The 15,978-nt window shown below is 44.3% G+C and overlaps 2 protein-coding genes across 2 annotated transcripts in view; both read right to left on the bottom strand.

Moving 5' to 3' along the window:
• Positions 1-1,909: 1,909 nt before the first annotated feature.
• LOC136678764 (bone morphogenetic protein 3-like) lies at positions 1,910-9,025 on the bottom strand. The gene is made up of 3 exons (XM_066656895.1): positions 8,571-9,025; positions 5,450-6,333; positions 1,910-4,086 (listed from the first exon to the last, which is right to left on the bottom strand). The coding sequence occupies exons 1-3, from the start codon at positions 8,815-8,817 to the stop codon at positions 3,895-3,897; spliced, it is 1,323 nt and encodes a 440-aa protein (XP_066512992.1). The 5' UTR covers positions 8,818-9,025; the 3' UTR covers positions 1,910-3,894.
• A 4,588-nt stretch (positions 9,026-13,613) lies between these two features.
• Positions 13,614-15,978, bottom strand: part of LOC136679552 (cilia- and flagella-associated protein 299-like) — a 109,532-nt gene continuing 107,167 nt past the window's right edge. The window contains exon 6 of the mRNA XM_066658148.1: positions 13,614-14,045. Coding sequence (XP_066514245.1) covers positions 13,950-14,045 — 96 coding nt within the window. The 3' untranslated portion in view covers positions 13,614-13,949. The remainder of the gene's footprint in view (positions 14,046-15,978) is intronic.

The raw sequence follows: 15,978 nt of genomic DNA, 5'->3' as shown, positions 1-15,978 counted from the left end.
TCATTCACAAATGTGTCCAAATTTAATCACAAAGCTGTCATAGCTGCAGTTTTGTGACTGATGTTCATTTTTGTGTCAGCAACATTAGAATTGAGAAGAGCTGCTCCAGAGTGATGGGGAACTATCAATCCATTCTCAGCACCTGACCTCACTAAAGGTTGACTGAATGCCATAAACTCCTCACAGCAGTGTTTCAGTGTAAAGACTTTCCAGAAAGAGTAGAAGCTGTTAATGACCTGATAGTACCCCTCATTTCCAGAGAAAATATTGGCGTCCATAAACATTGGGCATATAGTGTGAAACTGTGGGATCTACTGAGGGGAAATGGTGGGCTTTTGTGTTTATATTTTGATGTAAATGAATAAAATGAGATACTGAAAGCTGACTGGCTTTGTGTGGAGAGTGAGGTGTTATTGATTTAAACTCATTACAAACGTCATGGCCCATGATGCAACAGTGGCATGGTGGGATGCAAGTCACATCTGGGTGGAGTTTCCATGTTCTCCCTGTGTCTGCGTGGGTTTCCTCCGGGTGAGTGTCTGTGAGGAGTGTGGTGTGTTCTCCCTGTGTCTGCGTGGGTTTCCTCCGGGTGACTGTCTGTGAGGAGTGTGGTGTGTTCTCTCTGTGTCTGCGTGGGTTTCCTCCAGGTGACTGTCTGTGAGGAGTGTGGTGTGTTCTCCCTGTGTCTGCGTGGGTTTCCCCCGGGTGACTGTCTGTGAGGAGTGTGGTGTGTTCTCCCTGTGTCTGCGTGGGTTTCCTCCGGGTGAGTGTCTGTGAGGAGTGTGGTGTGTTCTCTGTGTCTGCGTGAGTTTCCTCCGGGTGACTGTCTGTGAGGAGTGTGGTGTGTTCTCTCTGTGTCTGTGTGGGTTTCCTCCGGGTGACTGTCTGTGAGGAGTGTGGTGTGTTCTCTCTGTGTCTGCGCGGGTTTCCTCCGGGTGTCTGTCTGTGAGGAGTGTGGTGTGTTCTCCCTGTGTCTGTGTGGGTTTCCTCCGGGTGACTGTCTGTGAGGAGTGTGGTGTGTTCTCCCTGTGTCTGTGTGGGTTTCCTCCAGGTGACTGTCTGTGAGGAGTGTGGTGTGTTCTCTCTGTGTCTGCGCGGGTTTCCTCCGGGTGACTGTCTGTGAGGAGTGTGGTGTGTTCTCCCTGTGTCTGTGTGGGTTTCCTCCGGGTGACTGTCTGTGAGGAGTGTGGTGTGTTCTCTCTGTGTCTGCGCGGGTTTCCTCCGGGTGACTGTCTGTGAGGAGTGTGGTGTGTTCTCCCTGTGTCTGTGTGGGTTTCCTCCGTGTGACTGTCTGTGAGGAGTGTGGTGTGTTCTCTCTGTGTCTGCGCGGGTTTCCTCCGGGTGACTGTCTGTGAGGAGTGTGGTGTGTTCTCCCTGTGTCTGTGTGGGTTTCCTCCGGGTGACTGTCTGTGAGGAGTGTGGTGTGTTCTCTCTGTGTCTGCGCGGGTTTCCTCCGGGTGTCTGTCTGTGAGGAGTGTGGTGTGTTCTCCCTGTGTCTGTGTGGGTTTCCTCCGGGTGAGTGTCTGTGAGGAGTGTGGTGTGTTCTCTCTGTGTCTGCATGGGTTTCCTCCGGGGGTCTTCGGTTTCCTCCCACAGTCCAAAAAACATGGAGGGTAGGTGAATTGGCTTCTCTAATAAATGTCCTGGTGTGTGAGTGAATGAGTGTTTATGTGAATGAATGTCTGTCTGTTTGTGTGAGTGAATGTGGGTGAGCCCAGATATGGATTGGCTGCCTCTTCTCGCCAGTGTGTGTGTGGATTGTAAAGCGACCTTGGGTGCCTAGAAAGGCGCTATATAAGTGTAAAGATACATACATTCTCTCTATATTCATCTTAACACCTGGATCATATAAAGATAACATTATAGATGTTCATAAGAAAAATGCAGAAGACTGAAACATATACAGCTTTATTGATGGTCTGTGGAAAGAGTGCGTTACAGAAAACATGTTCATCCGTAACGATCATGCGACATCAATGCTTTGTTTATTAAGGCTCCAATCCCAGCTCAGTTAAGGCTTTCCTTGCACCTGAAAAAACGGCAAGGTCTGCAACGTACAGAAAATAAATAAATGCATTTTAAAGGTCATTTCCATATACAAATATAATTTCTTATGAAGCTTATTATACAAGCACAAACGTTCGCCTAACATTTCCATTTACACAATAGATTACACCGTGTGTGTGAGAGAAAGCCCTTCTATAAAAATATATATTATACAGATATCGAAGGAGTGCTCGAGATACGCCTCAGTTTGGGATTGATGTGGAATATATTACTGCACATTTTAAGGCTGTGTATAATATGTCCAACTAGAAAACACAGATCTATTATCATGCATTAGAACTCGTTCTAGCATTGGCTTCAGATCAATACAACAATACAGGAGCAAAAATAAAGGACAGAGGGACTGTACGACACAGCATCACATTTATAACCAAGCATCAAGTTAGTGAAATTACTGAAAATAATTTGGACAAAAAAATGGAAAATATTCATAACACACTCAAAAAAAAGCAATGCAAACCATGTCCTGCAATGTAAATACAATACTTATGTCTGAACACACCTTTCGCACTAGCTTTTCTTCATTTATTTTCATGATTATCATCATCATTTTGTATCTAAGGCACTTCAGTTTGTTTAACAAGAATCACATGAGCAATATACAACATATACACATCTCTAGGCTTATATATTTACCTGTTTCTGTGGCGTGTGAGACCTCATGGTTATTTGGTTTAGAGACAGTACATTTACTTTGGTCAAACTGGCTCCATTCAGAAATAACAGCTACAGACAGGGGTTCATCTGCAGACGTTTTTTTGGACTTTAACGGCATTACAGGTGAAGTACTGCGGAAGTCCATCAAACAGTGTTCTGTTCTACGTAATTTGGGCCGTTTCTGCCGGTCCGCTCATCACAGAATTTGAACTAGAGTTTTCAAAATGTAGCAAAAGGCCAAAAAATCAAGCTACAAATTTTTTACACGACAGCAGTGATATATTCTGAGAACTTGATAAACTCATAATTGCTCATGAAGTGTACTGCAGTATCCAAATAGTTAATATTGAATTATCAGTGGCAACCTGAACCACGGTGAAATATTGTTCTGAAGGCAGCTGAAAGCGCACGGTGACGCTATCAAAAACTATAGATCAATATGAGCAACACCAATCGAGGTCATCTTGATGGTGGAAGGACCGTACTGTGACATTTGATGTGTCCATGGAGCAGTTTTGCTTCAAACTCCTCAGTAAAAATAAATACGACCTTCACCAACTTGTTTTCTCTTTTAGTTTTTTGACAAAAACATTCAGAATTGATCCCCGCCGAAGACATTACTACGAATAGCTTACTGCATCATTAATGTACAGTTTAGAGTTAGTCACTGGGCACTGTTTCAAAACACAGAAACACCTCTCAAGCTCACGGTTTTGCTTTGGAGTAAAATATACCTCTTGTTTATAGCAGCAATAGATAGGATTATTCAAAGAAAATGACTGATATGTTAAAGTAAACATGACATAGGAGTAACAGTATTATAAGGAGAGCAAAGAAGAACTGTACCAATTCACGTTGGTCGACAGTGAGAGTTTCATCCCTGGATCCTTGAGGACAAACAACGGTAAGACTTTACTTGTCCAGTAGCTCAGGGAAGAGGTCTCATTAAAAGTTCAGAAACACCATCTTAATAAGGAGCGACTCTTTGTTCATTCGGGGGGCTTATGCGAGTTCCCTTCAGACCTCCATCTTCCAGAACCAAACACGTCCTTAAAGTCTGTTCACGGAATAAATCATCTTCCAGGTGGCTACAGCGGTGTAGTCTCTCGTCCAGTGCAAAATGGGGATCAGATTGATGGGGGAAGAAAAGTGTCCAGACGTTTTAAGGCATTACCGGCAAGCGCAGGAGTCCACAGTCATGTTGGGATAGACCTTGAGGACCACGTTCTTGTCCTCGTCGAGGAAGAGGATGCTGAGGGAGGACATCTTCTCGGGAACGCAGCAGGGCTCAGGAATACCGGGGACTACGCCCACCGCCCGGACGATGCTTTGGATGGTGGCATGGTTTGAGGGTTTCAGAGACTGCGGATGATACAAATGGTCACAAGAGTTAGACAAGATCATAACGTGGTTTGTGTGGTGTAGTGGGTTACCCCCACTGTTCTCTGTGAGGGATTTAACCCAGACTTGGGTAACTACACTTCTGTAGACCAATAACAATACAGCCACTGCATTCCCCAATCTTCTGTAGCATAATCAAAAACGGTATGTCGCTTGGGATTAAAGCTTCGGTCTAATGCACAACCCTGCCTTACATTTATAGCAATGGGTAGACTCTTCTTCTAAGTTACATAGTGCTGTTTCTGCAGGGCCGAGCCCAGAGTAGCAATGACCAAGGCACCATTCTCCCTATTACAGGTCAGTGAAGCATCATAGTTATTTTAAGGCTGCAGCTTTGTATAATCACTAAAGAAAAGGGGTGCTCATACACAGCTGCAGTCCATGTAACTGCCCACAGTGGTTTAAAACCCCCAGCACTGAGCTTTGGAGCAGGACTGTGTACTTTGGGGTATATACAACACCAGCACTAGACCACACTAACTTTCCGTGGCTCACAGGAATATTCCAACATCTGTTACTGCAGCAAAGAAGGGCAAACTATCTACTAACACTGAACGAGCAGCTCCTGGATGTTGTAGGAGCCATGGAGGTGATTACGGATCCTCACAGGCTTGTGAAGTGAAAGAAGAGAGCAGACAGTTTATCAGAAGTCATTAAACGGAGATCAGAATTCCCTCGAACTCTGCAGTACTGAGAAGGGAAGCTCTGCTCAAGCAGTAGCACAGTTTTTTCTGGAATGTACCTGAGAGCAGAGACTCCCTCTTTACAGGTTAATTGAAAAGTGGGGGGTATAACAGTACCCTGGATTTTCCATGAACAATATAAGCATGAGAGCTGAACAACCTCTGTACTTCAAGGTTGATGCCACCACACATTCCGGCGAGGTGGGAATATTAATGTGGGATTATATCCGGAGATAAATGTATCAAATTGCAGTACACACACACTGAAGTGTTACTTATCATGAATTCCTATGCAAAGCGTGTTTGGAAGCCAAGGTACTCCATCCCCACGTCTCTGTAATTGACATCAACCCACCACTAGGTGGAGCTGATTATCCATGTCATATATGGGCCTTGTCCCATTCCCTGATTTGGTGTGTGTGTGTCTACAGAGCAGGTAGCTGTGTCTCAGAGCAAAAAAAAAATATCACAATCTGTGGTGTTTCACAACTGAAACTCTGCTTCCAAAGGTTGTCCAAATAAACAGCTTTGAGCTCACAGAGTAAGCGACTTTCTCCCGATACGAAACGCAATCCTAAGGAAGATAAAGACAGGATCAATAGTCTGTGAAGAAAGGTGCTGACCATACGTCAATGACCTACCTTTGCAATTGGAAACTGACAGGATCCTGAGCAGTAATAGGCATCAAAAGACTTGGGGGAGATAATCCACTCACTCCAGCCAATGTCTGCAAAGTCCACCTTCAGATATCTCCGAGCACAGTTCCGGGGCTCATTCCACTGCTTCTTCCGGGCTTTCTTAATGGTCTGCTCATCAAACTGCAGCAGCGGATTCTTGTGACCTGGTTTCTTGCGTGGTTTCTTGCGAGGACGTTTGGCTGGCTTACTCTCAATGGGGTCGTAAGGGCTGGTCTCGTCCCAGGTATTGATCTCATAAGGGTACTCAGGACCCGGCAGCTCGTTGTTCTGCAGGGGGAGGAGAACGCTGGCCGAGCGCCTCGTCCTGTGAGGACCAGAGATGTTACGGTTGTGTAGTCCCAGTTTGTGAAGACCTGGCACTAGGTTCCCTTTGTGCCTCTGAAGGGTGCTGACCACACTTTCAGGCTCCGAGATGGCCGAGTCGTTGGCGTAAACCAAGATGTAAGACAACAGCTTTTTCCGAGGCTGTCGTCCTTGGGAGTCGATGGTAACGCCGATGAGAAGCTCGTCGTGATGTTTGGCTTGGTTGACCGCACGGGTGATGTCCTTCCACTGCCAAGATACTAAGTCCCGGTACATTGAGGACACGTTAATAAGGAAGTGGCCCAGAGTCCTGGTGCTGTTGGCCATGGAGGCAAAGCTCCAGATGCTTAGGTGAATGTGAGCTTGGCGTCGAAAGCCAGGGCGGCAGCTCTTGGGCCTGGTGCAGCCGCGACTGATGTTCTGCAGGTCCCCGATGTGGTAGTGCAGAGTTGCAGAGAGAACGTCCTCTGACTTGGCCAGGGAAGTTAGGTTGAAGATCTGAAGATGCTTGTTGTTGATGGTCCCTGGATGGAGATAGGCAGGTTATAGAGATCTCGTCCATATCACAGTATTAAAACAGGGTATATTTCAAGAACATTATTAAGGTTTAAAACTACAGTTGGAAATCTGAGGATTTGATGGCATTTGATGGAGCTCCACCGTTTCAGAGAACAAGGCCCCACTTCTCCACAGCCCAGTGGTGATTTGAATTCCTCTAGCAGATGCTTATCTTTGGGTATGGCGACCTAAACTTAGACTATGTACAGTTGCTCCAGAGATGTACATTTTCTATTGATTTCTATGGAGATTTTATACGCTATGTTTGGACGTTTAAAAAGCTATAACTGCAGTGGGTGCACATTCAATTAGTTGAATTCACTAGCTATGACAGGAGGCAACAAAGTCTTGTTTGCCTCGACAAATCTAATGCAATACCACAAGTCACCAGTAGGGATTGGCAGCTCAGAAAAACAAGACAGGCTAATGCTAATAACGAAGCAGCTCTCTAAGCGTAGGCTATAAAAATACATTATATACACCTCATAATTTCCAAGTGTGCTGTTTAACAAGGAGATATAGCGTTTTTACACAGTATCTCTCAGGAATCAGGGCTGTAGCTAGGTTTAAACTAGGCCTACATGAAGAGAATGCTGTTGCAACACCTCACACAAAGAGCCCCAAGGTTCAGTCTAGTCTCTTTGGGTCAGTTTGGGACAGTATTAAGCCTACTCCTGTATAGAGTATAGAGATGATTTATGTGAAGGGAAATTTTGCCTATACCAGAATCAGGCTTAATCCTCCTCTGGGGAACAACACTTCAGGCCAAGCTCAGCAACAAACTGATGTCTCTAGGATGTCCAATCGGCAAAGGCTTAATTCTGTAGGGTCCCAGGTATTGTTCAATAGGCGTCTGTTTTTATAAAGTTAAAAGTTTAAAGTTAAAATGAGTTTTTTGCCTTAAACCGTAGTTGATTTGTTGTGAACAACAGTTTGTTTTCGGCAGCACTCTTGATTTAACATAATAAAGTATTTATGATCCAGTAACACTCGGTATCGGATGATAACCTCGGATAAGACTGGACGGACACTAGGAGGGATTGGAAAAGTAAAACCAACACATTCACACAGAATATCACTCTAATCTCATTAGATTTCTTCTAATATTATAGAATTATTATGCTTTCAAGTAAATAAACTCTTACTGCTCAGATAAATAGCTTATTAATTATTCGTTCTCATTTTCTCAGGAGCCTATAGCTTTTGCACAGTGAGGTGTATTTGCTGTTGTATGTCCTGACTGTCCTCTCTGCACTAGGTGTCTTCTTAAAGTCCTGTACACAACAGTGGACCCAAAGGAACAGCAAGGAATGTTCAGGGGACGTTCCGAAGTCCAGAAAGCACTAAATGACCACCCAATCCAAATGAATACCCATCCATTCACTAGAGAATAGACCTCTGATCTACAGCTCCTAGGATCGGCGCCATAACCAAGTGACAACAGCAAAGATATTAACTGCATAAAGAGGAAACAGATAGGTGAAGCAGGTGGATTTCCACCTCTCTCTCTCTCTCTCTCTCTCTCTCTCTCTCTTTCTCTCTCTCTCTCTCTCTCTCACACACACACACACACACACACACACAGTCCACAGAGTAAACCTAGTCTTTTTAGGTCAGTCTCCAGACAGGGATTAAGCCTAATCCTGGACTGTGCAGTTTATCTTCTGGTAGGAAAATGTAGATTATGGGCCAGTGTTGTAATCAGTATAGGTTTAGTCTCTGTCTGGTATCTGACCCTTTTGGTTTAGGCCTAATCTGGTTCTAGGAAGTGCCTCAAGATAAACTCCACAGGGCACTAAACCATTGCAGTCAATCTTCCACTTCCATTTTCATCATCAGGGACCACTAGCCTACCGCTTATCTACAGCACAGAGCGTATAGCATCTGTCTCAATTCAAAAGCAGCTGCACATGAGCCGAAGGTCACCATGCCCAAAGCTTAGCGTGTACAACCCACCACAAGCACTGGGGCTGTGGAGCAGATGAACTTTACATCACCATTGGATCACAAACATAAAAATAAATATTCGCATGGATATATGCCATCAAATCCTCACAGAAATGTTCCAATACCAGGTGAAAAGACTTACTCCTGGTTAAAAGTAAATATTAGAAAAGTCAAAAGTTTAAATGCAGTTGTTATTATTATTAATTATTAACTATTAATTAAAACGGCCTGTTCCCAGTGCACGCTGAGTACGTACCCGGTTGTGCTTTAAAGCTGCGGACCGTATTCCCGTCCCTGAGCGGAGAGCTCGCGCTCGTGTATTTGTGGTAGAGCATCTGCATGTGCTCGGAGACCGTGTCCTGTGCCGTTTTCTCCGGGGATCCCAGCTCCGCGAGGGCCAGCCCGCTCAGTCCGGCGAGCTGCTCCTTCAGGCGCGCGCACCGTCCACAGCGCGCACAGGTCACGAACACGAGCAGCGCGAACAGTCGCCGACACGAGGCCATGCCGCACTCCTTCAGCGGCTCACTTGTGTGTGTGTGTGTGTCTGTGGCGGGAGGATAAATCTAGTCTCGAGACGGAGGCTCCAAAGCGCGCTTCCCCCTCCACTGAGAGCGCATCACCTGAGCGCGAGACGCGGACTGGACTGAAACGCAGGCTCGAGCTCCTGGTAGTGAGGTGCACGCGCGCTCGCGCGCGTGTGTGTGTGTGTGTACGAGCGAGCGAGTGAATGTGTCGGGGGGCGCGCGCTGTGTTGGTTTTGTAGCTCCACGCCGAGGCTGAATGGACAACCAATCGCAGCCCTGCGCGCACACGCTCGCTCATTGAGGAGAAAAAGCACGCGCTGGTTGGAAAATATATATAGGGGCGCTGCTGTCTGGGTCCAAATCTCACACTCAGAGAGAGAGAGGGGGGGGGAGCAGAGAGATAGTGAGAATGGATAGAGAATGTGAGGGAGTCAAAGGAGGAAGAATAAGAAACAGAGTAGAGGAAGAAGAGACAAGTGAAAGAGCAGAAGAGGGGACTATAGTGGGAGATAAGAGATGAGGGAGAGAGAGAGATGGTGAAACGAAGGAAAAGAGAATGAGAAAATTTGAAAGCAAGACAGAAAAAGATAGTGTGATGGAGAAAAGGGAAGAATGTGAGACAAAAAGAGAAGGACAGACAGAAGAGAGAGACGGAAAGAGAGAAAGTAGTATGAGAAATAGAGTTAAATAGAAGGCTGGAGACAGTGAGGGAGAAACTATAAAAGCAGTGTGTGTGTGAGTGTGAGCGAGCTAGAGAGAGCTAGAGAGAGAGAGAGAGAGAGCTAGAGAGAGCTAGAGAGAGAGAGAGAGAGAACTAGAGAGAGAGACAGAGAGAGAGCTAGAGAGAGCTAGAGAGAGAGAGAGAGAGAGAACTAGAGAGAGAGCTAGAGCTAGAGAGAGAGAGCACTAGAGAGAGAGATAGATTAAAAATAAAAGATACTGATAAAAATATATAGAGAGAGAGCACCTCATTTTTTTTCACAGACAACATGTACCCAAACAAAGCAAACAAACAAACAGTCACTGTACCCCTCAGACAAAACAAAACAGACATTTACAGCTCACGTCTTCACCGACCTTCACTGACCAATGAGGTCTGTGTGAGTGTGTGTGTGTGTGTGTGTGGGGGGGGGGGGGGGGGTGGCTGGTTTAGATTGTTTTTAAGATCCGTGAAATGTCTCTCAACAAAGCTGTGTGTCTGGGATGAGGGGCTGAATGAGGGGCTTACGGGGGGCATTCAGGGCTCTCAGCCTGGTTTTGTTATGTTCAATGGTGTTGAGCAGACACATCCTGTACAGCAGAGGCTGGTCCGGATGGCCCTGCACTGCCCCAGGCTCCAGCCTCTGAATAGCCCCTGTCACTACGGTTCTTTCAGGCCCAGTGGGGCAGGAAATGATCGACCCATCCAGATATCTGGTGCCAGGGGAGTTATATCAAATCAAGATATGATTTGGACAGAGGGACTGGGTCAGAACCCTTCACTGAAACTTAACATTAAAATGACCGCCTTATTTTTACACCCTCTGTACAATATTTCAGCTCCAATGACCACTGAGGAGCAGTTTGTAGCTCTACAATTACAGAGTCAATTGTAGTCAAACAGTTGCTCTGTATACCTTGTTTTCCCCCTTTTCACCATGTTCTTTAATGGTCCGGACCCCACAGAGCAGGTGTGAGTTGGACGGTGGATCATTCTCAGCGCTGCGTGACACTGTTGTGGTGCTGGTGGTGTGTTAATGTGAGTTGTACTGGTATGAGTGGATCAGACACAGCAGTGCTGCTGGAGATTTGAAAGCTCTCAGTTTTAAAGCTTTAAAAGCTGGACTGAGAATGGTCCACCGGCCAAAAACATCCAGCCGACAGCGTCCTGTGTGAGGACGACCGACACACACTGTGCAGCGACAGATGAGCTATTGTCTCTGACTTTACATCTACAAGATGGACCAACGAGGGAGGAGTGTCTCACAGAGTGGAAACAGGGTTTAAAAACTCCAGCAGCACTGCTGTTTCTGATCCACTCGCCCCAGCACAACAGTGTCACTTCATGTTACTCTATATCTTCCTCTGTGTTTGTTTTTATTGGTTGTAAAATGGTATGTACAGTTGAGCGACTGTGTTTAACGAGGTAGGATTCAGTTCCAAACTGTGAACACTATTACTGTATATATATATATATATATATATATATATATATATATATATATAAAGGAATTCTCCCATGAAGCACAGACCCTGAACTGGACCAAGACCTGGAGTGAACAGCTGCCTCAGCAGTAGAGCCTTAAACTGAAAGAAATGACACTTTTCAGTTCTGTACCTAAAGCTCTGGTGAATGTATCCTGAAAAATATCTGATGCAAAGTAAATTAAAACTAAGTGTAAGTAAATTCTTTTGCTTAAAAACTCCCCAAGAAATTTCTAGAGTGTCTGTTTGGCTCCAGCCTTTGCTCAAGGCTCTTTTCCCACAACTTTAGTAGCACTAATTCATCTAGGAATTCAGCTAATACTAACACATTAAGTTAACACTAGCTGGAATGCTAGCTACCACTGATGTGCTAATGCTAACTGAAATGCTATCTCGAGTCGAGCATGTCTCTTAGCAGCTTGGTAAGTGAGGTGTATATTTATATTTGGGCAATGTGTTCTTTGTTTAATAATATTGGCTAAAATATCAGCCAATGAAAACTTTAAAATGTCATTAACTGAATCATAATGAATGTTTGTATTTTTATGTACACATGCGTATTAAATTTTCATACATACCACCATGTACTATTGGTTGATTTAGGAGTCCTCTTTTTGTTTTTTCAGTGTGCAATCACACACACACACACACACACACACACACATACACACATAAACATGCATTTATGGACATTTATTTAGGCAGAATGTAGTCCACAAACTTTGAAGTATTTTAAAGAATCAATGCACTACTATGCACCTTTGATTTTAACAGCTGATTATTGAGTGTTTCTTTTCTGCTTTTACACACACACACACACACACACATACACACATACACACACACACACACACACACAAACACACAAACACTCACACACACGCGCATGCACCCCTTTGCTGTTTTGATGTGTAGGTGTTTGAATTGTATGATTTCACATTTAAAGCTTGGAAAGGGCAGTGTTTACACTGTAAACCACTCACCATTTTCATGTGGCTGAAGGGTAAAGTTAAAACGTTTTAATTGTGGGTGCAAAGTTTCTTCGCCACCCAGCACTGCATGTCTGCCTTGTCATTAAATGGAATTGTTCTGGAATTCTAACTGCATGTGCACTACATGTGATGATGAACCATTTAGTGCAATGTTACTGTTACGATGCGTGTAAAGAGAAGGATGAACTTGACCCAGAATTAAACTGGATATTTCAGTTGACAAACAGTATACAGCCAGCGCTGTCATTCAGTACAGTGCTGCTCTTCATTACTGGCTTCATTAACTCTACCGTGCTGCCTTTCGCAGCCAATGTGGATGTACTTTAGAGAGTCGTTCAACAAATGTGTTTGATCAGTGTCAGATCGAATCAAATCAAATGTATTTGTATAGCGATTTTTACAACCGATGTTGTTACAAAGCAGCTTCACAGATGCCATGTTCTCCAGTCAAACAGCGTCTTGCCTGTGACGTAGATGGTGGACAACAACTCTAGAAGTTGCGCTTAATTTAATGCAAAATGAGGAAAAGGTGTGTTGTTTTTGGCTGCAATCATTCAATGTACAGTGGGACATCTGTGCACAAATGGCCCAAAGATCCCAAAATATCCAGAAAATGGACTAAATTTGTCCACTTTAAACGGGCACTTTGGAAAGGACCATCCACTCACTCCGTTATCTGTAGCTCATTTCACTGGCGCTTTTCCAACAATATGGGCATGTAAGGACACCAACGAAAGGTGTTCAAGAGCCTCTGTAACATGGAGGTAAACAGGGTATGGACACTCACTTCGCCTGTTTTAGTTGGTGTTAGTTAATGTTAGCTTGACTTGCTAAACTCGGTGGCTCAGATTATACTCGGCTACGTAGCTGCATTACGGAGGTTTATAGTGTCGGATGAATTCGAGTTCGACTTCGATCACATTTACAAGAATAACGGTACCTCTAAATCTGAGTTTAGCTTATTGCTAGGCTATTGTCATGAATAATGTTGGTTATTTAGCTAGCTAGATACTGTCATAACAATCAGTCATAACGGTGTTTTACCGCGGCGTTGTTCAGCTGTTGTCCACCAGTGACGTCACGGTCGCGTTCAAGAATTTCCGTAGCGAGCTCGGGTTTTTCCGTCAATTTAATAAAATTGTCAGTTTTAAAGCAAATTAAGCTGCTATTTTCATTTTAATTCATACTTATATATGTCAGTAACTACAATAACGTGAAATATTCATGGAGGTCCATTAAGTGGTGCTTAGCCTTTAAAAATAAAAGGTATTTGGAATGAACCGACCTTCGTTTCATTTTAAAGAGAACATAATTAGTCCTATTTAATTAGATGTAGTGGTGTGCTGTGCTACTGGCCACTACATGATGATGACCGGTGTGAACGTCTGTGTGCTGACATTACAGCATTGTTCTTAAGTACATTGAGCTATCTGATGATGTTTTGTTAGCATCAGTGCTACTGAAAGAGTCAAGGAAGTGGCTGAAAAAGATGACGAGTGAAATGGAGGGAGAAAATTGGGTAAAATTTGTAATTATATCATTTTAATTAAACAAACTATTTTTATAGATAAGGTGGTATACATATTGATCTACTGTGAATGTATGGAAGGATTGTGATACATTTATAAAAACAAAAACAAACAAACAAATCCCTAAACTGTTTCGCTGCATATTCCTAAACTATTTAAAATATTTATGACCAGAACCATCGGAGGAATCTTACTCTTGGCTCCTCTCTGACATTTTTGCTTTTAGGACACAAAGTCCAAGTTGACCATCACTGCATCAATTCCACACCCAGATGTTAAGCCTGATGTTAAGGCTGAAGCATGCAGCAGACGTGGGATTAAAACAACTTGTTTTTGTAGATGTAGATTAAAGGCTGCATGTGCTTTTTAATGTGCTTTAATTGCAGAGTGTGCCTCAGGCAATGGCTTAGACTTTCTCTCTGGTGAAGTGGTCATAGATGACAACCTGAATGTAGAGGTCAGAGTGGAGGGGAGATCGGGTCGAGTTGTCTCCTGGAGACACCTGTAGAAAAAACAGGAGGGTTAGAGCTGAAATGAAAAATGTATGTCATGTCACTGTTACTTTTAAGGGAGTCATGTTCATGCTGTTAAACAATACTGACACCTGCTGAAAAAGTTTGTTCTGCCCCCCAAGCCCCGCCCCCAATATAGAAACTGCTCAATTTTCCTCGCTTATACATTTTATTCATTCATTCATTATCTGTAACCGCTTATCCAATTCAGGGTCGCGGTGGGTCCAGAGCCACCCTGGAATCATTGGGCGCAAGTCGGGAATACAGCCAGGAGGGGGTGCCAGTCCTTCACAGGGCAACACACACACTCACACCTACGGACACTTTTGAGTCACCAATCCACCTACCAACGTGTGTTTTTGGACTGTGGGAGGAAACCGGAGCACCCGGAGGAAACCCACACAGACACAGAGAGAACACACCACACTTTTCACAGACAGTCACCCGGAGGAAATCCACGCTGACACAGGGAGAACACACCACACTCCTCACAGACAGTCACCCGGAGGAAAACCACACAGACACAGGGAGAACACACCACACTCCTCACAGATAGTCACCCGGAGGAAAACCACACAGACACAGGGAGAACACACCACACTCCTCACAGACAGTCACCCGGAGGAAAACCACGCAACTTGCCCTTGAACCAAAATGGTGGCTTTCAAGATGGCGGCCATGTCCCTTACGTAGCCTAAAAGATGTCGCCCACACTCATCACTTACTGGTGTGTATTCAGATAAAAGGGTGTCCTGCGACTTTTGACTCACCCTGTATATTGGCGCTGGTATAAAATATCCATATCAGTACATTCTTCAGCTTTACTCTGGGTGTGACTTCACAGAAGCCTTCCACTCAAAAAGTCTGTATAAAAAAAGCTACTGCCAGCTGTAATGTCTCATTAAAGACAAAGTGTGTCAGAAGATTTAAGGCGGATGGAACTTATCAGACTACCTTTTTACACGGGTGATCTATTAAGACTTTTTTCCTGAGTTCAGCAAGAACAGAGGAGGGCAGGAACATGCTGACTGCAACCTAACACTGATAAAGAGGAAGCAAACAAACAAGCAAGCAACCAGACTGACTGAGCGCTGATTTATGACCTGTGAGTTAACCTCCAACCACCAGTATTGAGGATGAAGGAATGCATACTTCACCCAAACCCAGTTTGACATCACAGCCAAGTGGGCTTTGGGTTCTGAGATATTTCCGATATGGGGGCAGTTTTTATGGAGCAATAAAAAAAAGAATTAAGGCACATGATATTCACAGATCAGCCAAAACATTATGACCACGTCCTTGTTTCTTCACTCACTGTCCATACAGGAGCACTTTGTAGCTCTACAATTACAGGAAGTGGTCCATCTGTTTCTCTACATACTTTGTTTGTCCTGTTTCACCCTGCCCTTCAATGATCAGAACCAACAGAAAGCAGGTATGATTTGGGTGGCGGATCATTCTCAGCGTTCGTAGGTGTGGATTAGATACAGCAGTGCTGCTGGAGTTGGTCCAATTATTCATTAATTCATTCATTGTCTGTAAGCGCATTGTCTACCCTGCAAAGCGGGAATACACCCTGGAGGGGGCACGAGTTCTTCACAGGTCAACACACACTCACGCATTCACTCACACACTTACACCTATGGATACTTTTGAGAAGCTAATCCACCTACCAAAGTGTGTTTTTGGACTGTTTGAGGAAACTGGAGTACCCGGAGGAAACCCAAGAGGACACTGGGACAACACACCAGATTCCTCAAAGACAGTCACCTGTCGCTAGTCCAATATTAGCAACATTTTTTTTTAAGTTGTAGATTTGCTCACTCTTTCAACCCGAGTGTAATGCAAAGATTGGTGGCTCAGTTCTCCACTTATGTAAGAATCCTGCTGCTACCATTTTAAATGTTACATTAACCTTCATTT

This window comes from Hoplias malabaricus, chromosome Y (assembly GCF_029633855.1).
Source record: "Hoplias malabaricus isolate fHopMal1 chromosome Y, fHopMal1.hap1, whole genome shotgun sequence".
NCBI classification, from domain to species: domain Eukaryota; kingdom Metazoa; phylum Chordata; class Actinopteri; order Characiformes; family Erythrinidae; genus Hoplias; species Hoplias malabaricus.
The sequence above is the reverse complement of the archived record's forward strand: the minus strand, read 5'-3'. Positions and strand labels throughout refer to the sequence as shown.

Bases quoted from the DNA above. Each gene is read 5' to 3' on its own strand.
- LOC136678764 (XM_066656895.1), bottom strand. From the start codon at position 8,817: ATGGCCTCGTGTCGGCGACTGTTCGCGCTGCTCGTGTTCGTGACCTGT. The intron at 6,334-8,570 runs GTACGTACTCAG...ATCTCCATCCAG, and splicing joins CAGCTTTAAAGCACAACCGG to GGACCATCAACAACAAGCAT. The intron at 4,087-5,449 runs GTAGGTCATTGA...TATCATCCGCAG, and splicing joins GTCAGTTTCCAATTGCAAAG to TCTCTGAAACCCTCAAACCA.